This window comes from Dermacentor silvarum, chromosome 3 (genome assembly GCF_013339745.2).
Source record: "Dermacentor silvarum isolate Dsil-2018 chromosome 3, BIME_Dsil_1.4, whole genome shotgun sequence".
Taxonomy (NCBI): Eukaryota; Metazoa; Arthropoda; class Arachnida; order Ixodida; family Ixodidae; genus Dermacentor; species Dermacentor silvarum.
In genome coordinates, this window is record NC_051156.1 from 23403736 (window position 1) to 23431103 (window position 27368).

Sequence of the window (27368 nt, forward strand, 5' to 3'; positions counted from 1 at the left end):
AAGTGCGCTGTCGCCCTTAATGACACATTTGTGCAGAATTTCTCCATCACCTGCAATCACTGCCACCTCCCACTCGCCAGTACGGTTATGTAGTTGTGCCTCCTGTGATCTTTGACATGGCTGGCGTTGCGATACTAGTTGATTCCCTGAAACAACACACATCACCTGGTTACATCTCTATCAACTAAACATTTCTAAAATGTACCAATGCCATTAGTTCTGTTATTCTAACAAAACCCTTTCAGCAACCACTGGATACAGCACTCAACCTACCCAATGGAAAATCGGGAAGGTGGTTCAGCTGCATAAGTTGGGTAACAAGAATATAACAGCTAATTATTGCCCCATCTCACTCTCAAGTACTTGCTGTAAATTGCTTGGAATATTTAATTTTCAAGCATCTTGTTACTTCCTTGAATCCCATGGATTTTTTACACAAGCTCAGCATGGACTTGGAAAATATTTTCATGTGAAACTTGGCTTGCAATTTTTACGCATAAATTGTATCGTATTCTCGATTGTTCATCATTTGCAGATTGCATTTTTTTAGACTTCACTAACACATTTGATAAGGTCTGTCATAAACTTTTACTTTATAAACTAAGTCAGCTGAACCTTGACTCTGACACTGACATGCTGAAGTGGATTGAATGTCTCCTATCTAATTGCACTCAATTTGCAACCACAAATGACCATAATTCACCACTTCTAAACGTAACTTCCAGTGTACCACAAGGTTCAGTGCTCAGGCCACTTTTATTTTATTTATTTCGAAAATACTGCAGGCCTTATAGGGGCCTCCATGCAGGAGGGGCAGAAGTACAGAAACAAGAAAATGCAAGAGAACATGAGTAGCAAAAGAAAAATAACAAGGATTAATTACAATGCAATGATTGTGGGAAAATAAAAAATAACAATTTCAGAAGTACTGCACCAAAACAAGATAAAAAAAGAACCATTGTTTTGTTTCTCATTTATATTAACGACCTTCCTTTATCGCATATCTAACATTCACTTATTTGCTGATGATTGTGTTATCTATCGTGCAGAGGATCCTAACCACCTTCAGTCTGATCTAATTATTGTAGCTAACTGGTGCAAACATTGGTTATTGGAACCAAACGTTGGCAAATGTAAAGTGATGTGCGTATTCGAATAACTTACAGCATGCATACATATTACCTATATAATGTTCCCTTGGAATTAGTTAACTCTTTTAAATACCTAGGTGTGCATATCTCTGCTAACTTATCTTGCAATGCCCATACCAAATACGTAATTAGAAATGTTAACCGCTTGCTTGGCTACCTACGCCATAACTTTTCATCCACCCCTTCATCCCTAAAAATGCTTCTTTATACTACCCTTGTATGAAACTAGAATATGCATGCTTTGTTTGGGATACTGCCATTGACAAAAAATAATTCATTAGAACTCATTAAAAATAATTTAGTTCGTTTTATCCTTGCTTCTCGTCGTAAAAGCACATGTTTAGTTCTTTTTCACAAGCTATACCATCATTCCACACTCCACCATTAGCTCATTTTTCAGCCACAATACGTATCGCCTTGAATTAACCACCATTTTAAGGTTGGGCTCAAATCATGTCTCACTAACACTTTTTCTTCAGTCATCCACAGAATGGAACCACCTTCCTGCTGAAGTCGTATTCATTCACGATAACCAAAGGCTTCAAGCAGCTTTAGATAACATTGTGTAAATGAAGCCTTTTGTTTACTATATATTTTTAACCTAAGTGCATTTGTATTTACCACTTTACTATCTTAGTTTGCTACCAGTTTCTCCTGACGTAAACCCTAGCTAAACTGTATAATCAGAAGCCCCTGTATTTGGAAATTCTAGCTAACTGCTTTGATTTGTTTGTTTCTTTGTTTGCTGTAACCCACTCCCCTCTTTAGTGCCTTTGGCCCTTAGGGTAATAAATAAATAAATATGCACCTACATGCAGCTACATTGACATCCTTGAAATCCTTGAAAACCCTTGCAATTGAAAAGTGTGCTTTCAAGGCCCTTGAAAGTCCTGGAATTTTTTTCCTTCCTTGAAAATCCTTGAATTTCGGGAGCAATGCACTCTGATATCGACATTGCGACCTCCTTTCTGTGGTAGAACGCTGTCGATCGGACAAACTCCCTATTTCAGAAACAATACGCTGCCACGAGCACACATGGTTCCGTTTTGCAGAACTGCACGGAAAAAATAAAAGGCCTTACCTCGTCAAACCGCGAACGAAGCGAGAGACCCGTGCCGCGCTTCGGTGCTTGCTCGGCTGGCAGTGTTTACGCTGCTTTCCTCACCCTATCGTTCATTTCACTCCTCGACCGTCGGTCTCCTTGTCCCACTTTCGCTCTTGCGCGCGAACTGAAGCTAGTGAAGCTAAAGAGAGCTTTAGTGGAGAGCAACTTTACCACTGATGCTCAGTGCTTTTGGGTGGAGGTTTGTTATAATATTATTTATCATAAGATAAGTGCAGTACCATTACCATATTTTCCGGTCGCACCTTTGTATAAGATGCACCCCCCTCAAAACGGCAGTTTTTCCGAAAAAAAAAAAACGAAAAAAAAAACGCTATCTAAGTCGTGCATAAGACGCACCTGTTCTTTCAGCAAGCGATTTAAAAAAGGTACAGCAACGTTTTGCTCCGTGAACGCGGGTCACGCGCAAGCGTACGGGTGCCATATATTTCCGCTCCAGGCGCATTTCTGCCGTCATGGTTGTCGCGATGTTCCGTACAAAGTCCAAGGGCGATAACATCGTCCCCGTGAGTGAAAGCGTGTGACGGTGAGCCGAATCGCGCACAAGGGAGGGAAGCGGGAAGGCAGCCCGGGAGGCAGGGGGGGGGGGGAGGGGTGTCGGCCTACTGCCGCTTGCGTTGCTGCTCCATCCTCTCGCACGGCGCTCGAGAACTTCATCACGAGAACCCGGCACCTCGATAGCGCACACAGAACCCGTAGCAATTAAGTCAACTAGCGCACTTCGGGTGGCCATAACATCGGATCCGATTTTGATGGTAGCTTTTGCGAAAAAAAAAAAATGCTTAACCTTGTACTCAGCCGCGCAACGCTTGAAACAGCCAAGCTGGGCGATCGTAGCCCAGTATTTTGCGGAAGTGCGTGCAAACTTTTCATCCTACTACTCATGATGATGATAATTTTCTTTTGCGCATCTTGGACTTACGGCTGTCACTGCGCGTTGCAAAGCACAACTTGTAACACTGACACAGCGTTGCTATGCCGACAACGCGTTCCAGCAGACCCGCTCCATGAATTCGTCTTTCTCTCTCTCTCATAGCGCGCAACACCTCTTCACCTCGCAGAGCACGAGCGTGCGAACGTGCAAGCTGTGGACGAAGACGACGACGCTCGAACGAATTATATGGCTCACATAAATGCATGCTCTGCAAGCGTGGCTGTATAGCCTAGAAAAAAAAAGGCTGTATAGCCTAGCGGTTACGAATCCCGCCTCGGCAAGAAAGTTTGTTTTATTTATTTATAGTTTCTTGATACGAACCACAAATTACGGCTGGCTTAAACAGCTTCGCTGTTAAAGACGTACATAGGTCGCATCCTTCTATATAAGACGCACCAATGAAAAATTCAGCAAAAAACGCATCTAATACACCAGAAAATATGGTATGCTGAATGTTTTGAAAAATGTTTGATGAACCAACTAAGCTAATACTGCAGAAGCCTAAGCAGCTGTTGTGAGTGTTCGTTGTGTTAACTTTTAATATTGCGGACTCGAGAAATGATCAAGATAAGACATGTTTTACAAAATTTCAATGTACATCTATTTGTTATAATGTAATGGATGTGTAGCAAGAGTACACTGAATGGTTTGGAAATGTTCGGCAAACTTGCCCAGTTAATACTGGAGAAGTCAGAGTAGCTGTTGGGAGCGTTCATTGTGTTTTGTGAACTTTTTTTTGGGTATTGTTGTGAGCTTGCAAGGTGATCAAGGCTGGACATTATGAAAATCATTGGGATATACGTTTATTTCTTTTTATTTTAGTGCAATAACCCTATGCTGAATATTTTGAATACTTGTGGTATACTAGAGAAACCTTATACTATACTAGAGAAATCTCAGCCGCTGTTGTAAGTGTTCATTTTGTGTTGTGATCTTGAGAAGTTATCAAGGCTGGACATTTTTATTATAATTGTGATACACATTTATTTATTGTAAGTGCAATAAAACTTGTCATTTTTGGAAATGTTAGAGTAGAGAAATTCTACTTTGGATGCCGCTTTGAGTACTTGAAAAACCTGTGGCAGATCCTGGAATATCCTTGAATTTTTGCCTTGGAAACCTGTACGAGCCCTGATTGAATATTGTTTTTCTTACAGCTTGGTATTACTACTGCACTGTTCTTGCTTTTTGTTCTCCACAGTGTCCGAAAAGGCCCTGTGAAGCCCTTTCACTTTTTTTTTGTAGGGATACTGAGAAACAAATTTGTATGTGCTCATAGGTGGCATCCACAAACCATAGTTGACTCTGACCTTGATGGTTTGTGCAGCTGATGAAGAACTTGACGACGCCTTCCTTAGGCCAAGCCATCGGAAAGGCAGGGTATGTCCTCTCACCACTTTTACTACATTACTGAGTCCAGAACGCAATCTCCCACATTATGATGGAGGCATAGGAAATTTTTTGATGTCACTAGGAAGCACTCTTTGTTAATAGATCAGTCCCACCTGTATTGCCAGTGCCAGTTGTCTTGGGTTCGAGGCAACCTTGAGCTGAACTGTACAGGGATGGCGAACTGCTGGATGAGCAGGAACTTGTGATACAGAGAGCAAAAGACGACATAGGCAGGACAGGCGCTGTCTGACAACGTGGGAGCTATTTCTTGGCAACTCGGGGGGCTTCCAGGGTGATGCCAGGCAGTGCTTGATTCCCAAAACGCACTGATTGGACAGCTTTGGCCCCAGGACGCATTTTGGCAGGAAGTTGTATTGAGCCTGTGCCAAATGAAGCATAAGAACAAACGTAGATGCTGCCTTAGGGGTAAAACGAAGCAAAAGCATGCCATTGTCATTGCGGAAGTTAACGGAGCAGCCGTAGCCATGGATGTACAGTCGAACCCACTTATAACAATCCCAGCTATAACGAGATATCGATTATAACGACCACATCTTAGTTCATTTACGATTTTCTGACCCTCCCTATGGAAACTGCTTCCATATAAACAAACGTTTTTTAGATCGCTGTACTGCTACAACGAATGCTTCGAACCTGGTCATTTTAAAAAGAGGGCACATGCGAAGTGCCAAAGCACGGAAGTGCAACCAAACAGGGCGCGCGCTGCTCCAGTCCAATTGCAACGACGATACGGCCTTCGAGATGAGCGAGTGACCACTGCGCGGGAATCTAGAAGCTACGAAGAAGGTCGTGAGCTTTCAAGGCCAGGGAGTAGGCATATGGCATTTACAGCATTTCGGAAGCCGCAATGAAGCTCATGTGTTGTGACGTGTTTTCAAGGCGGGCATGCCACGCATACAGCATGGCACATGGCATGCGCCGGCGTGAGTGCTGGTGCAATATCGGATGCCACAATGACGTCAATCTCTTTTTTGGCACAATTGTCCGTGCGGCAACATATGCATTATGCCTGTTTCAACGATTTGGACCGACCATCTATATATTTCTTTCAAGCGTTCCTGTCGACATGGCCCGAGTCGGCAGCGAGAACGCTGCATCACACACTGCCTCCACACAATGTTGCAAAGGGTCGGCAGTTTCTACGCCGTTATCAGGAGGTCACGGTTCGGCGGTGCTTCGTTTACGCGTTGCTGGTTACTGATAATGGTTCACGGTGATGTGTTATCTTTCGAACATTGCATTAAAAAAATTTTTTTTCTACGTCGCTGAAGCGACGTAGATAACGTAATTTAATGGCTCTAGTGTGGCTGACATGCAGTCGTAATGCCAAGACCTTCGCAGAATGGCAGCATGCCACATTAGTTTCTCAAGTTTACGCTTCCGGCCAACTAGAACGCTTCGCTCTCGTGTACAGAATAGTCATATGTCCTGCTGTTAGTAAAATATATCACAAACTCTTGAATAAAAAATGGCGGCTGTGCTTGCAGTTTCGAAATGACAGGTGATCGGAACCGGGCGCCGATTTGAAAGAGCTACACAACACTGCATTTTGTTCTTTAGATGGTCGTTTCTAATGGAAGTTTGCAGCTAGGTGTGGTAACTCACCGGGACACTGAAAATCTGGTTTTCGCACCAAAGTGCTGCCGAATTGTAACTGCTGATGCCAGCTTCAGTGCGGTTAATTTTTGAGTGTCTTAAGGGAGAGTCCATATGTAAAGAACTACTGATGTAATGACCACTTTTCGAGGAACTATCAAGTTCGTTATAAATAAGTTTGGTCTGTAGCCGACTTTGTTGCATTTCTCTCCGGCAGACATTCCAGTGTATTCTTGTTGTTTATGCAGTTCGGTACTCCTTGTGCTAGTGTGGTACTATTTAAGCTAGCTCAAAAAGAACAAAAAGGTTGGAATTGGGTCCACCTGCACTTTGTTTTTTAGCGTAGTTGTCTACGGCGCCACTCTCTGTCTTGTAATACACATGCTCAATTGGTGATACAGTCGAACCTGGATATAGCGAGTCTGAAGTTGATCACGAAAAAGTTCGATATATAGATCATTCGATATATAAAATACAAACTTTATGCAAAAATTTTCAAGGGGATTTTACTGCTCTTTGTTATACACAATAATTCGTTATATCCGGGTTCGACTGTACATAATTTGCTTGTTATTCAAGACCTTTCATGCATGATCGGGAGAGCAGATTCTGATCGTGCAAATTGTAATTTAATCAGATTTCTCATGTTTCATGGCACAGTTATGCAGGTGTCATTGTGTACGTTGGAAGTACCTGTGGATGTTTTCGCTCTTACTGTAATTTAGTCACATACATGCTTGGGTGCAGTCGTGTTGACTTGCCTTAGTTTTTGTGAGCAGGAAGAAGCAGTGCTAGTGGACCTCAAAGTAGTTCAGGGGACCGCCGAGAGATGCACAAGTGTTGCACAAAGGATTGTTTGACACACGACAGCTGGGTGAAGATATCTACCCAGCCATCGGTTTCGGCACCTCTGGCCTCAATGCCCTAGGGTTCAGGGATGGCAGGGGGAAAGTAAACCTGTCTGCAGTAGAGATTGGTAAAATGGGATTGGAAGATTGGTGGCAGAAAAGTAGGGAGACCACGAACAACGGAGGCATACAAAAAGAAAGTTCCCAGTAGTGCTTCAGAACGTTTGATGCTGGAAATTCTTAGTGTGTGTGCATGTATGTGTGTGTGTGTTTCTCAGAAAGATAGGTAGGACATTAGGCAAAATAAGAACAAGAGCTTGGTGGCACAACCCACCAGCCCGTTTGAAAAGGGACATTCAAACCATCCATCCATCCATCTGGACTGGAGAGGTAGACAGAAAGTTAAGTTAGTTGATGGGGATTCACGTCGGAAAAAATTACGCATGCAGACACAGACACAAAAAGAGAGAATTGGATGGCGTTTGTGTTGTCCTCTTCGTGTTTGCACGTCTAACTTTAACATGAAACAGTAGTTACTGGACAGGTGGGAGTGCGGTGCAGTGTGGACAGAGTGACTTGTGGGAATAAAGTGTGGAAAGAGGAGTGCAGGCTCATCGTCAGTCCTAACATTTTCTTTTTTTTGTTTGCTCAGCGCCCAGTGCAAGTAGAAATGGCTTTATAGTACCATGATATGCACACACTCTGAGCCATTGTATTAAAAATAATGAAACTAGCTTGGTTATCCTGAATTAACCAGCCCCCCACTACGTTTATTGATATTGCCAGTTAAAGGTGACGAGGTATAGAGGTTTACGTTGGGCACTGTGCCAAAAGTGCTTGTCTCTGTGGCATATCAGCTTTCGCCTGTGCCAGAGGGCTGTTCCATCACTGGAAAAGGTGCATTCTTTCAAACATGCAGTTACATTTAAGTCTGTGATCATCTGGTAACATTTTCAGTGGCTGCTCTTGTTGTTTAGATTGACCATTGAATGTGAGTGAATGCACACCGCACCATGTAGCAGAATGTATTTGATGACTCATGATGACAGAACACAGCCAGCCAGTTTTAATGTGCCTGTAAATGAAATAGAAAGACAAGATATCGAGGGAAAATGTGGAAACAATAACCACCAAGTCAGTCGGAATGAAATATATCATGTCCCCTTATTCAAATGACCAGCTGGATAAGGTCGCTGGGACAGTGTTCAAAACGCAATGAAAGGCATTCTGCAATCGATGCATCTTAGGTACGATGGGGTGCAACAAAAGGAACAGTGCAAAGTACAACACTCAAAACAGTAAGTAATACAGTACACTTACGTTAATGCGACTCCGGTTAATCCAATCCCCACTTTCCCTATGATTTCAATCCTGAAGTGAGCCTTTGCCGGATAATGGCTGGCCATCATGCATGGTGCCGGCCCCACTGGTGAATGCAGCGGTGACTCCAATAAGGGCAGCATCCGTTTTGGTGGCGCTTAGGGTGCGTTGAACACACCTCGTCTCCTTTCGAAAACACCTATTTTCAGCCCGACTTCGGAATATTTTAAAGCAAAAATTATTACAATATTTACCGCATTCTAATACGTGCCTTTCTTTCCAAGAAAATTTGTCCCGAAGTTGCTTGGGCCAATCTGATACAAAAGTAAAACTGCATTTGTCGTGCTTTCAGCAGCCTATCGTCAGATCCACCATAGGCAGTGTCATCACGATTGCCATTACCAGATGCCGATCGTGGACTACGGCTGACTCGCATAGCGGGACGATGACGGCTGATTATGAAAGTGCATTCGAAAAATACGTTATACATGCTAAGCTTGTGTCACGTGTTTGCGTCATGTGTTCCTGGCATTCTGGAGAGTTGTACACGTCACAGGATGAAATGACCCAGGCGTGAGCCATCATTCCATTTGTGATTGTTGCAGAGCCGTTTCATAAATGCATAATATCAAACAGACTATGGACTGTATGGAGGACGACAAGTTGTGGTTCTTCACGGACAGCAATAAAGTGCTGTCTGATAGGGATGACGACAGACATGAATAAGTTTGCATTCTGTGAAGGTAAAGTTTGCTGGTTTAGTCCCTTTCTTATTGCCAGCATCAGAGGTGTGCTACGTTGTTGCTAAAAGATAGGATTCGTTTGTACTTTGTTTAAGAGCTCTGTCATTTTTATGTCCTTGAACCCATAAAAAGTGGGTGCACATTCGATCGTGTTAGAATCGGGGCAAATACTGCCAAATGAATCGGTCATTGCCGCCAGGGTCGAGTGAACCTGGCTAAGGGAACGTGGTGCGTGCAGGGGAGCCGCCTTCCACGAGACCTGCAGGGCCTGGTGGGTCAGGCCAACCTGTGCTTTGCCCGGGGCAGCTACCACGATGCCGTCAAGATGTGCATGGAGGTGGTGCGTCTGGCCCCGCGGGCGGCCGAGCCCTTCCAGACACTGGGCATGATCTACGAAGCGCTGGGGGAGCCGCAGCGGGCGTTGCAGTTCTCACTCATCGGAGCCTACCTGAGCCCTCAGGACGCTGACGAGTGGAGCCGGCTGGGTGAGCTCTCGCTCGAGCAGGGAGACGTGCACCAGGCCATCGCATGCTACGTCCAGGCAGGTGCCTCCATTGTCTCTCACATTCTACCACAGAGTACTGGCAGAGGCCACCCAAGTATGAACAACATCCGCAACATTTTTGCTCCAGCAAGATGGATAGGCATGTTTGTTTGTTCGTTTTTGGAATCTCTCAAAAGAGAAAAGAGAGAGAAATGACAGGACAAAGGTCTTACTTAACACTCAAGAATTTTTTGAGCAAGCTTCACATACATAGCATGCGGAGCAAAGCATGGGGAACAAATCAGAACAATATACCGATAGTTAATCACAAAGAAATCAAAGTTTAATCAGACACTGGTCTATAATTTTTTTCCTCTATATTTCTAGCTGCAACATTCACCCATAACGTATCTTTGCGTGCTAAAAGCAAATATGCAATCAGTTTTTGCCTCACTCATAGATTTTGAGAGTGTAAATGTGCTATAACTTTACATTCTGCCCAAATTTGGTATCATTGCATTCTAGCAGGACCAGAGACTGCAACAAAACCATAATTGTAATTTTAGCTTTACCAGTGAAAAAGACAGAGGTGGAAGTGCTGCGCCATTTGCGCCATGCTGTGCCAATCCGCTTTGCCTGCGCCATACTGCTCCAAAACGCATTATTGCGCCGAAACTGCTCCCAAGCGGTGCCCCCGTGCCCGACATTGCCCGATAATTCGGTCGTCTTCGTGGCTCCACCATGTACCCCATGCAGTCAACGTACGAAGGCAAATGAGAAAGTCTTCGCCCCTATTTTTTATTGGCCAAAATAAGGTACATTCAGGTATAATTACAAATTCTTCGTACCTTAAGAAATTTCTCCCATCGCAGCACTAAACTTGCGATGGCCCCTATCGTCAGCCAGCGAACACGTGGCCTCCCCGAACGCTCATTGTCATGCACGGCCTTTTGCGAATTCGCAACACCACACTTCTCGAAGCAAGAAGCTTTTTCCCATACGGTGGGCTGTATTTTCCTGTGGATTTCGATAGGTGTTCGTCCATCGCTCCATAGAAAACGAATCACACTTCGTTGCTCGTACGTCGTGGGCATGTGAACCACAACTGCTATCTTCAACAACTAACAGCGCCATGCCGCAGAGCTACGGTGTCATATGTAAGTGCCGCTAGAAGATCAGAGCGGCTACCCAAGCTCCGGGAGGAAGAAGTGAACGGGGGCACGAGCACGGCGGCACGAGGCGAGCTCGCAGTGTTCGAACGAGGCGGGCAGCAGTTCCGAGCTCCTGGCATGAACGAGGTGAGAGGTCCTACCAGGCGAGACGTCCGTGGCAAGGTGCGGAGGATCGCGGAGCCGAGCGTGGACGAGGGCGTCCGAGGAACCAGGGCTCCTGCTGCCAGTGCTCGAAACGCTGGCTGACCCGAGGGCCGTCGGTCCCTGAGCTGCCGTACCTGAGCTGTGCCGAGCAGCGTTCGTCTGGCACAGATGTTGCTGTGCTAGACGCGGTCCTCACGTGTGACCGCCGCACGTGCATTGCGAGCGGTGTACGAGCTGGGCACTGAGGCCGTGCTGGACGTGCGACTGTAGCACATCGGTCGCGAGAGGTGCGCACGAGCAGGACACCGAGGCCGTGCTGCTGGCCAAGGTGTTCCCTGGCTGCCGCCGTTGCTGCTCCTGAGCGTGTCGAGCCCGAGAACCGTGCTGGACGGGGCCTGAACGTGTCATCGTCGCAGTCGGGTCGAGCACGGGTGAACTCGAAGTGCCGTGACGACAGAAGCGTGAGCCTCGAAACACGGGAGTGTCTCAGCCTGTTCATACTCGTGTGTGTGTGTGTGTGGACGCACTGACTGCCATTACGCAGATTATCAACTCTCTGTCTATACATATTTTAAAGATTCTTTTTGATTTTATAAATGCTCCAAAACACCTCTGTGTCTTTCTTCCGCATCACTGCACACTAGCGAAAGTGCCGAACAGTCCCAAACACTACATACGGGCACATAAGGCTGGGCCGGTCCAAGAAAGGTCCACCGCTGGGAATGGATATGTTGACTTTGCATTTACAGCTGTAATTTGGCTAAAAAAAATAGGGGCAAAGACTTTTTGAGTCGCCCTCGTATAAGAACGTCTCAAATTTCGGACGCAAGAACCCTTCGCCGTCCGATTTTCTGGACTTTGTGCCGTGACCGCAGTTCCGAAATGGCATTAATTAAAGCCACCACCGCTGCCATTTCGATTACCTCGCTGCCTCGAACAGGCGCTCTCGCTCGCAGATCCGCTGGCGTTTGCTATTAAGCTTCTTGCCCTTCGGCGCCATGTTTTCTATTGAAATAATTTGCCGCTGTCAGCAATGGCACTGACTCCGCCTTTGTAATCCTTTTGATTGGCTTCGAAGCTCGGAAAGCATAGCGCGTTGCATAATGCCGGTTCCCAAAAGTCAGCTTCTTCTCAATACAGCATTGTTACACGGTGAAACATACGCGAAGTATTGCGGCGAAGTATAACAAGAGTCGGCAGGGTAATTGTCACGGTATGTGTTCCTTAATTACACACGCTTGCTCCCACCATCTCTTGTCGTAGTACGAGTACACTCGAGCCCGACTATATCGAACCCGTTGATATCAAATTATCCCGTATATCGAACAATTTCTAAACACGGTAAATTTAGATTGAGAATATTTAGCAAAAGTTACTGTTACATCGAACGAAAATAGCAACCGATATATCAAACTCCATGTGCCTCAAAAGTGCCCCAGCAAGTTGGCTTTCCCTCGCGGTGGCGGGGAAAACTGCCGGCGCCACCCTAGAAAAAGTGGTTTAGACCCGGCTGTGCACGGGCGAACACCCCCCTGCAAAAAATGATCCTGGCCTGCTCGCAGCTCTTATAGCCAATCAGAGGCCGTCGTGCTTTCTCCGAGGCACGGAGGCGGTACAAGTGAGCGCCGATGACAGCACTGAAGAAACCGCAGGTGTTTCCGCCGAAGTTTGGGGCGAGCTGGCAGAGCTCCCGGGTGCTATTGATGGATCGACATTCGACGAGTTCGTCAGTGTGACGATGATGTCGCCATCATGGACCAGCTACAAGATGAGGACTACGTTACAGACGTCGTGCCGACGACGAGCCAAAGCGACAGCAATAAGGAAATTGACGATGGCCGGTTGCCTACATCCTCCGAAGTGATTAGTGCACTTGCGTTGATCCGGCGCTATTGCGTGAATATAGAAGGTTGCGGCCTCAGCTGCTCCGACTCGTTAGACAATGTGGAGGCGTGCGTGCTGTCACAGGCAGCGAAGTCGTTGAAACAGAAGAAAATCCAGGACTATTTTGTTCCAAAGTAGGGCACGCAAGTAAGCCACCATATTAATAAAGTACTTTTCTTATTGGTATGTGCCTTTGCGTCATCAAATCCTATAGCGGGCCTATATCGAATTATGTCATATATCGAACTAATAAACGTTTTTTGGCGAGTTCGATATACCCGGGTCTGACTGTACCCATATGCCTCATAAGTGTACTAGCAGGCCTTGAGAGCTTTTTCGAATGTGTATGTGGCAATTTTTTCGACAATTTTTGGGTCGATTTCGTGGCCTCTATGGCATCCGAAAATCCGACGTTGAATGTATTGCTTTCTGCCTTTTTGTTGTGTTGTGAGCTGTGATGCTTTAAATGTGGGTGCAGTTTTGTGCCACAATGATCGTGGGTCTCAGTAGCCTGCTGTGCTTGCCCATATCTTACGTTTGCATTTTAATTTATTGCCTACTTATAGTGCCTTGGTGCCTTGTACCTGAAAGTACAGTTCTTAACTTGCAATATTTCTGCAGTTAATTAGATGTGTTATATTTCACTCAGAGACATATTTGTCTTGTTTAGTGAATACATTTTAAGTAGGACTTTTTTTTTATTATTTAGGAAATACAGTGTAGACCGCTTATAATGTGAGTCGCCGGAGTCGCAAATATCCGCACTATAAGCGGTACCACGCTATAACCAAAGCAACAATTTCCAAATCCCGCACATATGCAAAACATGTGCACCATGCCGCCACGCGTATGCAACAGTCGGGGAATGCAGCTAGAACGTTTGCATTCAATTTACAGTCCAATCTCGTTAATTCGATCCAAATCACGAGGCGGCGCCTCCGACCGGCATTGCTCCAGCACCGCCATAGAGTAAAAGCTTAGGAGAGACCCCTCAATGTCGCGCGCGAACAAACCAAAAAGAAAAAAAAATGCGGCAGACATTTCACCCTCTCTCAAATGGCAAGGTCGCCGATTCTGCGTTGCGCCAGCCATGCTACCGTAGCCACGCATAGAAAATGGCAGTGAACCCTTCTTTCTCCTTTATGCTTCCTCTACTTTCTAGTCACGTGTTGACCTTGCACGCTGCGGCCATAGAGAATTCCTTTCTTTATGCTGCGGCTACGGCGCAGAGGGAAGCAGCGGTGCTGTCCCAGGCCGGCCAATGAAACTACCCACGCCGGCACATGCCCGCTTCCCAATAACGGCAGAAAACGAAACTTCGGGGAGCTGGCGCTGGGCCGGCTGTAGCGGCAGCGCCTGCACGGCGGCGGGGGCGCACGGTGACAGTCGAAAGTGAGAGAGCTACGAGGGAGGGTGAGGGAAGCCACCGAAGCGGCGGAGTCGCCAAGGCGAAATCCGCTTCCCTGCCGCCCTCCACCCTCACATTCCACGGTCTCCGCGTGCGCCCTTCGCTGTGCCGTGCCGGCGCCGCCCGTTCGCTTGCTGAAGTTTCGTTTACTGCCGTTATCGTGAAGCGAGCGTTGGCCATTTCGTGGCCTGCGCCGTGATATTTCACAGCTCGACTCGCACTCAAGATTCTGGTCTCAGCCTCACTGGCGGTTCGTTCGCACCACGTGCCCTTCTCCTCCACTTCGTCTCTTTCTTCCTCGATCACTCCTTGGGGTGCCCGATTGAGGGGAGCATTTGCCGTCTCCGCTGACTTCCGTACTCCCAGGCAGCCACACTGTAACTGGTATTTCATTTCCCGCAAGTTTCCCGCAACTACACTATAAGCGATACGTGTATACATGGAGTGCTAAGGGGAAATTAACGGGAGTCTTAAAAGACCGCACTATATCCGGTCCTGCACTATAAGCGGTTATGTTATAAGTGGTCTATACTATACTGCGGTCATTGAAGACCAGGCAGGTGGGGAGGGGAACAAATAATCAATTATGCACACATCAAAAGCAATAATTACCGTATTTACACGATTGAAAGGTTGGCCCATTTTTTCAAACGTGACAATCCAATTTTGGGGGGTCGACTTAGAATCGAAACCGAACCGTGTACCGCTAGTAACGGCAACAGAAACAAGAAATCAGGGCAGCTACGGCGTGGTTACAACTTTGCACCTACGTATCCATGGTTACGGTAGAAGCGTAGTGTATTAATTTACCGTATTGCATACATTTTGATTGCGCGCACCACGAGCGCACAGCTCTTGTGGGAGCATCGATCATGGAAGAGCCGCCGTTTGGGGGGTATTGGTAGTTGGCGGAAGAGTCGCCGTTAGGGGGGTATTGGTAGTTGGCGGAAGAGCTTTTCTTTGAGATACGATTGTTTTGGTGGCCGTGCACATCTGTCACTTCTGTTGTTGTTGGTCTTTATTCTATGCTGTTGTGCTGAATCGTCGCGCCTGTCATGAGTGCCAAGAACTTTCGGCGTTCGTTCACAGCAGCGTTCAAACGGGCTGCTATCCTCCATGCCGAGGAAACTAACAACTGCGCAGCAGGACGCAAGTTTGGAGTCAGCGAACGTGTAGTGCGGCAGTGGCGGCTTCAGCGCGAGGAAAATTTTCTCATGCGACTCCAAGCGCCGTGGTTTTTGCGGGCCGAAGTCGGGACGCTTTCCGGAGGTCGAGACGAAGCTTGCGGCATACGTGACTGATCTACACGATCGATCGCTGTTGGTCACATGTGAAATGATCACGCAACAAGCCCGTGTCTTCACTGCGGAAGCAGGGATTCCAAGGATTCACTTCAAAGCTAGCAGGGCCTGGGCATCCAAATTTATGAAGAGGGCTGGCTTCTCCCTACGTCGACGCACCAGCGTGTGCCAAAAGTTGCCGGCCACATACGAGGAGAAGGTCCTCACCTTCCATAGGCACTTTCTAAGACTTCGCGACTCCCGACGGTATTTGCTCGGCCAGATTGGCAATGCCGACCAAGCTCCCGTATACTTCGACGTGACCAGCAATACGACAGTGAGCGTGAAGGGAGCACGCGATGTGAATCTGCTCACAACGGGCAATGAAAAGCTGCGTTTTACTGTCATGCTGTCATGCTTGGCGGATGGCACCAAGCTTCGCCTGTACATCGCGTTCAAAAGGAAGACGATGCCTAAAGAAACACTTCCCAAAGGCGTTGCGGTACGGGCGAATGCGAAGGGCTTCATGACAGATGAGGTGGTAGTGGAGTTGTACCGTCTGGTGTGGCTCCTGAAACCGGGGGCATCCCTTATGAGAGAGATCCCCAACCTGCTAGTGTTGGACTCATTCCGGGCCCACCTCACCGCCAAGGTGAAAGCGGTGCTTCAGAAGGAGCGCACCGACACGCTCATAATCCCCGGTGGCTTGACGGGGCAGCTTCAGCCTCTCGATGTGGGGGTCAACAAGCCAACAAGGACCTCCTGCGCCCTGAAAACGAGTGGATATCTACAGAGAACCGCGAACTTACCCCAAGTGGGCGTGTGAGGAGGGCCTCCCTGGTTACTGTGTGCGGGTGAGTGCTCTCTGCGTGGGCGGCTGTACCGCGCGATGCCGTGGTGCGGTCGTTCGCGAAGTGTGGTATCACACTTGATGACGACGTGCTCTGGGACCGCAGCAGCTATGACGGCAGCAGTACCAGTGAGGTCGACTCCAGTGACGATGAGTAGTCATAAGCAACCCCATAAATAAATTTCCTTTGTGTGAAATGCACTCGCATGGTTTTCTTTCCCCCCCCCTCCCCTTTTTTTTTTGAGACATGCAATTTTGGGGGGGTCGACCTACATTCGAGTCGACTTACAATCGTGTAGATACGGTATTTATACAAGAAAATACAATGGGCGATCAATAGAAAAAAAATGAAAGGGAATAGACAGTAAAATAACGAAAGCCAATGTCTAGCACAGACACACACAAAAAAATATATATATATATACAGTAAAACCCCGGTGATACGATCACGGCTGGTACGAATTTCGGTGTCATACAAATTCGTAACATTCCCCGGCTGAAATACATTGCTCACAGTACGAAAAAATTCTGCTGTTACGAACGCGATGCCGCGCCACTGCGGATCATACGAACGCGTGAGCACCAGCGGCGGTGGTGGCAACGGCCGAGCCAGCGGATCGACCAGCACAGACAAGCCGGCACAGCGGGATCTGGGCGGGAGTCATAGTCGCCAAGCAACTGGCGACGTCACGCGGCTGTGCAATCTCTCATTGGTCCCCACGTCGAGCGGGCTGGATCACATCACAGCCTTGCTGATGCTTTGACCAGAGAGACGAGGACCGGTGCAGCAACCACGACCGTGGCAGTAGCCACGACGGCCAAAACGCTCCCTGCGCTCGACGTGCTGAGATCTTCAGCGGCATTTGTGAGATCACGTGCGCGCACTTTTGCACCTTCCAGAAGGCGATCGTAGATGATTTGGGCAAGAAGAAAACACACACGGATCGTAGAACCCCGTTGATACGTTTTTCAAGGGACTGTGAAAAAAAAAACTCCGTTTCGATCGAAAGGCGTTGCAACGATTGCGGTAGCAAATTAGTAAACAGCTGCATGAAGTAAGGATAGTAGTTTTATCGGCCGTTTAAACTTGCAAGCATAGACATACTAACTAAATTACGGTGTCACGCGTGTGCAGGTAAACACGAACCCATCTCGCTCGATGACAACGCTAGAGTACGTAACGCGCACGCTGCGTCACGTTGGCGAAAACGAGGGTGCACCGGCGCAGCCAACGTTACCGGCGGTTTCCAACGCGCCCGGCGCCGAAATGGCTCCTGACCCACTCGCGCATTGGGGGCGACAGCACCGTCAACCCACAAAGCATCGCGTGCAAAAAAAGAAATGCGCCCACGCCGCTTCGTCGACGTTCGCAGGCAGCCGTTCGAAGCGGCGCGCGGGTTGAGGATGGTTCGGCGCATGCTCTGAAGATAGCAGACGACGGCACATGCATTGAAGCGGGGATGGCATCTCGGCTGGGTTCTTTATTCTATGGGCGCAGCGCAACTGGCGAAGCGTGACTAACCGTAAACGACGCTCGCCCGCGTGCCGATAACGTTACAGGCCTAAGCGCGGCCGTCTCTCGCTTCAACGTGCACTAAACGTCGAAAGCACAGCGCATACTAAGCTATCCGGCACTAGGTGCACTTTGTCAACATCGCAGATCGTTTTGAAGATGAGGCGTGCGCGGGCTCGCATGTTGCGCACGTCGCAGATTGCTTTCAAGATACGGCCATGTGATGCGGCGCCGTATCGGCAATGTGCCGGCCGCTTGTTGCAACGTACAACCTGGCTGCACCGCTACATTCAAACGCAACGTAAGATACAGGAAAATTACAGATTGGAGCCGTATGAAGGGGAAATTAATACATGGAAGTCAATCTAGGGTTTAGGTCGGAACCGCGAAAACGCGACGTAGCAGCCGGGAAAAAGCGCAGCAGCGAGGAAGGTATCAACGGGGTTCCACTATTAGGAATTTTTTCTGGTAAAAATAAATTCATTTTTTCTTGATTTTGTATATGTTTTGATGATACAAATTTTGGGTGAAATGAATATTTCACGCGACCCCGCAAGATTCGTATCACCACAGTTCTACTGTACTTACATATATATGGACACACATATATACAAATCACTTTGATTAACAGCCACATTAAATAATTACAATCTGAACATTTATCCCTGCAGATTATACAAAAAGAAGTAAGTTATTTTGAAAGCAGCACAATAAATAATGTAAACAGGTACACAAAAGCTCGGGCTCAGTCAACGTTCATACCGAGCGAAGCTTTCTCAAAGTCATCAGCACAAACGACATCTGATGGCAAATTGTTCCACTGAACAATTGTTCTAGGAAAAAAAGAATATTTGAATATGTTTGTCCAAGCAGTGTATGGGAGGGAGCAGGTTATGCACATGACGATGCCTGGATGCACGTTGTAAGAATGGCTGTATGTAGGTCTGTGTAGGGATATTTATCTTCCTAATATAAATGGAATGCAAAAATTTTAGGCGTGCGATCTTGTGGCAATTTTCAAGCACAGGGATGTTATTTTCCTTCATTAAATTGGTAGGAGAATCTGTTGACCAAAACTTTGAAAAAAAAAAAAACGTCTTTGAACCATCTCAATTTTTTGAATATCTTTTTTTGTAGAAAGGGTCCCAAACCACTGATGCATATTCTAGCTTTGGTAAAATGTACGTTTTATATGCGAGCATTTTCAATTCGGGAGGTGCTTTTTTCAACTTGTGTCTCAGAAAACCAAGTTTTCGTGAAGCTGATGCGCAGACGTTTGTTATATGCGTGGACCATGAAAGCGTGTTAGTAATGGTTACTCCCAGGTATTTATATTCATTTACTTCATGTACTGGTGTTCCCTAAATGCGTTAAGTAAACGTGAATGGTTGTTTTTTCTTCGTGACACGTAGAAGGACCGTTTTATCGGGATTTAATGCCATTTATGACCGGGTGCACCTATCACTAACTTTTGTTAGGGCGAAGTCCAAGTCAACCTGATGTTGTTGACAGGTTACTTTGTTTATAGAACGCAGTCGTCAGCGAACAATCAGATATTAATATTAGAATCAACCATATCTACTAAGTTGTTGATATATATTAGGAAAAGAATCGGCCCTAGTACACTTCCTTGTGGAACCCCCGAAGTACTGGTAATATGTTAGAAGTGTGTACCCTCACATCAACAAACTGAGCACGGTTTGAAAGATGAGCATCTATCCAATTTATGATGAAAGATGGAAGATTAAGGTTTCGGAGCTTCTGGAGAAGCTTTACATGAGGGACACGATCAAATGCCTTGCTAAAGTCCAAAAAATTAAATATACCTGACCAGACGAATCAAGTGTCAATGCGATATCGTGGACTGTTGTTACGAGCTGCGTACACGTTGTTGACTGTTTTCGAAAGCCATGTTGAGCTGAAGACAACAGGTTATTACTTTCAAGGAAATTGGTAATAAAATAAACAATAATGTGTTTGAGTACCTTGCAGCACGCTGACGTCAGAGAAATTGGGCGGTAGTTTTCTTTTAGCAGATGACCTCCTTTCTTGTGCACAGCTACAACTCTGGCGAGGTGCCAATCATCTGGTAAGGTCGCCGTTTTGATAGATTCACAGAAGATAGTAGTTATGATATGCGATACTGGTTCTGCATATCGATGTAGGAAAGAGTTCGGAATTCCGTCAGGGCCCCCAGAAGATTTTTCTTTTATTTTCAGTAACGGAGCAAACACACCTTCAAAGGTTATGAAATCAGGATCTAGCGAGGATGGAACGAGGTCAGAATTTGTATCATATTTTGAAGAAAACACAGAATGAAAGAAGTCGTTCGTTATGTTAGCAATTTCTGTTAGGTCTGTAACTGTTATGTCGTTGTGTATTAATTTTTTTAAATGAGAAGCTTTATTTCCCAGATAGCGCCATAATTTTTCTGGGTTACTTTTTAAGTAACTTGGCAAGGTTGATGAAAAATATTTATTTCGAGATGCAGATTATACGCAAGAAAATTGAACTTGAAGTTGTTGAATGAGGTCAGGGTTGCTGCTTGATTTCTATTTGGCTCTCTTTAGTCTTCATTTAAAAGGGGTTTGTTCGCCTCGTTTTAATACGGCGAGCAGGAACGAAGGTGTCTAAACAGTGTACAGTGCTCTTGAAAAGACAGCCACAAAGAAACGGCATCAGTTTGGGGTCGCAGGTTGACTAGCTGCCACAATACATCAAGAATGGATTCATCATCAGATTTTGCCATTTTCGTAACTCATTTTTGGATGTTGCGTACAATCATCGAGTTTGCAAGTGGCTAGTATCAACTTGTGGTCTGATACGCCCTCTTCAATAGCCACATCGCTCGAAGAAATATCTTTGCTGAGAAATACAAGATCTAATATCGAGCCATAATTTGCAATTACCCACGTGTTATCAAGTACAACTTGCTCCAAGTTGCAGGAAAGCATAATGGCAAGGAGAGGACTATCAATAAGATGTGAAGCAGACTTTTTCGTCCACTTGATGGAAGGTAGGTTAAAGTCACCAGCCATTATGATGTGACGACACTTTAATGACGACATGTAATTATAGAGTAATGATAGGAACTCGGGAGGGGAAGACGGTAGCCGATAGACAGCGCATAAGACAAACATATGGCCCCAACAGTTAACTCTTAAAAAAGGCTTTCATGGGCATCTATCTGCGCGAGTACGCTGACGACAAAACTATCTTTGAGTACTATCGCCACCCCTCCACCTCGACTGGTGCGATCGCGTCGAAAGATTTGATATGAAGGGGGATTACATTCGCATCACTGATGTCACCATGTAGCCACGTTTCAGAAACTACGGTTATGTGGGGATCGTATTTAAAAAGAAGTTGTTCAAGCTGTTCAGTCTTGTTTACTAAGCTACAGGCGTTAAAACTTAGCAATCTGAGTTCCTTTGGACTACTATGTGTGTCCAGTCAGTGATTATCACGTGGTTTACGAGCTGCTCAGAAAAGGACGCGCTGATTACTAGTGTCATCCCATACGTAGAGGCTGCTATCAATGCTTAGTTTTTTTGTTGACAAGGAAAACACATTTTGCTTGAGATTTATCGGCCTGAGCAGATTCCCATAGAAGGCGCCTTTTAGTGTAGTATAGTTAAGGTGGCTAGAAGGGGAGGTGTGAATACCGGCGGCGCTTTCCTTAGGGCGTGCCTGACCCCCTTGCGCACCGATGCCACCAGGGGGAATGTGGCGCTGCCGCTCGCAACACGGTAAAGCCACGCTGGTCTGCGCCTCCGTGCCTCCGCTGTCAGTTTGGTCTCGTCGCCTGTTTTGGAGTGTTCCTCGCGACATTACGTCATTCGAGGGCGAGATGCAGTCGTCAGCGAAAAAGAAGACGAGCGTTGGTGCTTTGTGCCTGGATGTGATAGTGGGTGCAAGAAAACCTCAGAAAAAGTATCTCTCTTCTGTGCCCCTGCCTGAAAAAAACAAGCGTTTGCCAAATGGGCTCGAGCGATTATGTGGCGAGCAGGTTATGTGGCGAGAAGGCGTGTTTTGCCCACACATTGTGAAGACTGCAAAGCAGCATGTATTAGCGATAAAAACAATATCCCCAGAGAACTTCCATCAGAGGCATCCAAAGAGTGGGACCTTGGGGGCCTTTTATATGCCTCGGAATCGTTCTATAAGCTGGTCAATGCCCTTGAAAACAAACTCATTTGTGCATTCAGTGTAACACGCTTGCATGCCAAAGCTGTGGCCGAGATTTTGCAGTCAATTAGTGATATGCCAAAAATTGGTTGCCGAGACCATTCTGCTGCCCTGACAGCATCAGTTATATGTTTTTATTGCCTCACAAGGATTCATTTTTTTTCTCAAAGGTGTGAATCAGCAGGGAAGTGAGAAGAAACGGAAAACACTGAAACCTTGTGTGTTGTAAAGTTTCCCAATTTTTCTTTCCTCATTTGTAAATAAATGATTCTTCCATGACTAGATCTATTGCTTCACTGTCTGCAATCATGGGAAATTGCTTGTATGAGCGTCAAAATGGCATGCTACATGTCTGCAAGCCAGTGGCGCACCGACGGGGGGGTTTGGTGGTTGTAACCCCCTCCCTGAGGCCGAGTTAATCCCCCCCCCCCTTTTATTTACCCCTTTTCTTTCCTTGCGGCTTTGAGTACTGCAACTAAGATGTAAGACGCGCAATCGTCATACTCACACACTCGCAAACTTGCATAAAAAGCGAATTTTTTGACAATTTCCCGTGAAGACATTGAAATTAGTGCTGTTTAGATGCTATTGGCAAACTAAGGCAAACTGTCAACCCCCCCCCCCCTCCCCCCCCGGCAGAGATCCTGGGTGCGCTACTGCTGCTAGCGCAGAAAAAAAAGTGGTTTGTAAATACGTCTAAACGTTATCGGGTAATGTCTGCAGTTTACAGGTCCTACGGCACGCATAGGGTGATTGCTGATCTTGAGGACGACGGTCGCATTTTCATTGAAGCGTAATTCAAGGCGCCCGTGTGCCGAATGATATCAGCGCGCGTTAAAGAACCCGAAGTGATCAAAATTATTTCGAAGCCCCCCAACTAGCCCTTAACACCCCGAGCCGCTTCACGAAATGTGCACAGACAAAACGCGTTTGAATCTCGATACGATGCGAACTGGGCCCGTAAAATTTCACAGGAGTAAGCATGGGGCCTGACATAACATTGTTTTCATGATAAAGATTTATTCTTTGACGCCCGCAGAAAGCGTGCGATATCCGAAACGGGCTCACTTTCACTTTGGTGGTAGAGATGCAGCCGATGCAAGGCTGGCGATGCGCTCATTTCGGCTGCGTGCCTTCTGCGCCTCAGTCAACAGTGCCGCCCTGCGGCATCGGTACGCTGAGGGGTTGCGCCGCCGGTATTCACAGCTCCCCTTCTAGCCACCCTAGCTTATTTTCCAGGTTCAGCTTTCTGGCAAAAAGCTGTCTGCATAGCTTGTCCCGAAAACCACTACAAGCAGTAGCACACAAGTGGTACAGGAAATGTTCAACAAACACCCATACAATAGTCACATTCAATAAATAGAACCATTTATGCATACAGAGTCTAATAATCTTTGCACAAAATTCCAACAATAAAATCGAGAATCGATACGCTGAAATGGTCATACATATGTTCAGAAATAATAATAGTAATAATCAAGCAAAACATGCAATGCAGTGATTTGGGCTTGTTGGTAACAACAAGCCCAAACAAAAAAACATGCAAAATCAAACAAAAAAAAAAAAAACAAAAACAAAAACATGCAACATCTACAAGCGAGGACATAAAATCACATTTCAACAAAATATTTCCGCAGCTCAGCTTTGGTATATCCTATTGTATGTTCATACGTGTTAAGAACGCAGGTTATACTGGCTGTAATCATTTTGCAAATATATGTTGGTGCCTTTGAGCTTTCTAGCATTGTGCATGACCGCTTGTTTTTCTAGGAAATCTTGGAAGTAAACGATCACCAGCCTGTTGCCTGACTTTTGCCCAAGACGACTTCTTGGAACAGAATGGATTGTTTGGTTTAGCTTCTGTGAAAAAAGCTCATCCACGATTGCGCGCTGCAGCGATTTTTCATTTTCTCCTTGTTGCTCTTGAATACCATACATAATGATGTTGCATCGTCGGCTGCGATCCTCGAGATCCGCCAGCTTACTGTTTTGTTGCTCAATTACTTGCTTTAAGCTTTCAACTTCAGTCTGAAGTGGTTCAGTTTCAGATGTTTTTTTACGGATTTCTACTAGCACTTGGTTAACTTCTATTCATTTAGTATTTAAGGATGACACAGTTTGCTCCGTAGTTGAAAGACGCTTTTGAATGTCTGCTAGTTCTGATAAGATTATGGCTTGTCCAGATTGAAGTGATGCAAATATTTGATGCAAATATTTCATCAACAGCTGGACAGGGGTTTCACTGCAAACAAGCAGTTTACAGACAGAAAGACACTCGTATGCTATTAACCCATTAGAAACCGGTTTCCTTTTTTTCGTGTTTTGTCGGAAAAAATGTCATTTTTTATTGTATCTGTGTGTAAGTAAGTCACAAAAAACCTTTCATTGTGAACGTGCTCTTAGTTTTCAAAATATGACCCGTGAACATATGGTCACGCTGGGCCCCTAGGCTACAGCGAAAAGCAGAAAGTGACAAATTTTATTTCAGGCCTTGATACATCGCAACCAATGGAATTACGAACCTGTGGGAGATCTATTTAGTGTGGTATGGTTTGAAGCATGGGATGTAGTTGCTGATGCCACATTTAGTGAGCTGTGTGCGCACCGTGCTGTTGAAATTGTCTCCAGCGCACCAGTGCACCTGCGCCTTTTGCCGTTAGGTATGGCTCCAACAAAGTGGGCCACTTTGTCATATTGTGCAGTACACAAAGCAATGTCACCAGACTTTGACATTCTTCGAGACCAGGTCCTTTCGGCTTGTTGTCCCACCTATTGAGGTAGCCGAGTTTAATTTGAGTGAGGTTGGACCCTGTGCTGCAAATAAGCACCCAACCGTTGCTTATGGCCACATCCCAAAGCCAAGTGAATGTTGGCCACCACCATTTCTTGCTACGAATTGCCATCCCGTAGGCCCCTATGTTTGCACCGAGCTGGTCTGTGCCTTCCATAGAGCAGCTATATCGGGCAACAGCATCTGGACGAGGCACTTTGATCTTCTTCTGTGCACAGGAATGCCTGTCTGTAGATGACATGAGCTCTACATCATGTACAGTGCTTGCAACAGAGTTGTCCATCCAGCGCACACTGATTATCCCGTCGTCAGAAAGCGCGTGCTCTTCGTACCCACGGGGCTGGCGTTGGACGATATAGGGAGCCCAAAGGCCCAGCCTGACCATATGGCAACGCGTACAAGAACACGCTCGTAAACAAAATAATCGAAAGTTACTCTGTCACAAATTATTACCGGAAGTCACATATTGCATGAGGTGTACAGTGACATGTGGACCATTCTATTGCTGAAATGAATACCGAAATAAATGAACATTTCCCACGCCACCATTGCACCTCGACGTGCCGAACTGCAAACCACTATTTTCCGCGTTCTTGAGCAGCTCCCAAATAAACGTAGACAATTTCTGCCACCTGTTGTATGTAGGCTGTACCCTAAGCTCTCAATAGGCTCGTTGGGGCAAGTTGGGCGCGGATTTTTTGAACCTGTATAAATTGAACGGCTTCATGCACATGTGCGTGACCATATGGTGACGCTGGTACCTAATGGGTTAATAGGCACATCAGAGTTCTTTAGACTGACACATAGCTGATATGTAAGGTATGACAGACAAACTGGACACAGTGCTAGTGTTGTGTGGCAACTTTCTTTTTTTTTTCCCCCAGTTATTTCTTCGTAAGGTACAAACTAGCTTTACATCCCATGTGATTTACTTGTGGTATTTTTAGAGCTGCTTTCTACTTGTTTCTTTATGTTCAAGTGCAACTACTTGTTTTTGGTATGTATTTCATGTGTCTTATGCTCATACTTAGATAGATTTTTATTGCTGTAGTGTAGTGCTTTCGTCTTGATTGTTTCCAGAATGTGTATTACCGTTACAGTTCGCTCCAGTTGCTGATCAGATTCGTTTTTATATTGCTTGGCAAGAAGAGCATAGAATGTTCCACAGAAATTTCACCTTGGCACATAAAGCTTTCTCTCGTAGCATTTGTAGTATTTGTTGAAAGCAAAACTTTGCTAATTAAAATGTTTTTGCGATGGCGACCCGCTCCAAAACTCAGTTTTTGTGCTTGTCATGAGTGAGGGGCCTGCGGCGAAAGAAAAGAAGAGAAGGACGATGTGAACTGAGCGTTCCAAATGGCACGAGACCTCGAGGCACGTGCACCGAGCCATAATCGAGGGAGAAACAGCACTGTTTGATCATTATCGACATGGCTCTGGGTCAGGAAGGTCGCGTCGTCAGCTACGCTCTGGCGACGGGAGACTTCGTTCAGCTAAGTCCGTGACGCGGGCAGTCCAGGGTGTGGCCGTCGACCTCGGAGACGTTCGAGCGAGGCTACTTGGACCAGCCGCAGCATCACACGGCAGGGCCAGGCACTCCAGAGAGGATCCCCCTTCATCAGCAGACCAGCGCGTTCGATAATCCCCAGAATGCCACGTCGGCACTTCAGAAAGGACCGGACGGAAGTGACGGCCGAACACATCGTTAGGCCTAGTCCGTCGGGCGTCTCTGCCACGTCAGCATCAGCGACCGGGATAAACGGGCTTCGGAGACGAACAAGTTGATGGACCGACTACAAGGCAGCAACGATTGTGCGATAGTCGGCGAAAGCAACGACATGGAGAAAGGCCTAACGAAATTCCTGCCAGGAAAATACATGCAACAACATCGACAAACTCAGTAAGGACGATCCATTCTTGTAGTGAGCTAGCAGTAGGCCAGAGTTGCCTGACTTACGTGAAGAAAACACCCATAATTAGTGGAGGAGGGTTTAAGATCGTGTTCAGTGTTTGTTAATGATTAGGTTGTATATTTGTTGGCATTTATTTGTTCAGTGTGTGCTAGTTAGATTGAGTTTTTAATTTGAGGTTTTGGGTTTTGCGTGAGATTCAAATCTGCTTGCTGTGTTGCCATGCGTCTTCAAACCTCATCTCTTTTAACACCCGCACGCCCCCAAGATCAGTGACAAACAAAAAACATGACACTGCTACAAAACTACAAATTTGTTGCTCCAATGCTGCTCCGAAACAGCATATTTGTTGCTCCAAAGCTGCTCCAGAATGGTTAATTTGCTGCTCCCAGCCCTGCTCCAAAACGTTGGAGCCTGCTTCCACCCCTGAAGGTTATGACTTGCAGTTGTGCTTTAAATTTTTAAGATTTATTGGCTTTTCTGCACCAACTAATGTATAAGCTTTCAAATGAAGCAAGAATGATCAAAATATGAAAAACAGATGGAAAGATGTTGGTAAAAAAGCTGCTTGTGAGACAAGGTTTTGGAAGCAGTTGTCCCATCTGTGTCGACTCTT

General features: G+C 46.1%; 1 protein-coding gene across 3 annotated transcripts in view; it reads left to right on the forward strand.

Moving 5' to 3' along the window:
• The window catches only part of LOC119445378 (general transcription factor 3C polypeptide 3), a 501836-nt gene that overhangs the window by 128428 nt on the left and 346040 nt on the right, over positions 1-27368 (forward strand). For 2 of the 3 annotated variants that reach the window (XM_037709688.2, XM_049664502.1), the window contains exons 5-6: positions 4536-4588; positions 9367-9669. In XM_037709688.2, coding sequence (XP_037565616.1) covers positions 4536-4588; positions 9367-9669 — 356 coding nt within the window. Of the gene's footprint in view, positions 1-4535; positions 4590-9366; positions 9670-27368 lie in introns of all 3 variants that reach the window. The other variant, XM_049664501.1, reaches the window with a different exon arrangement.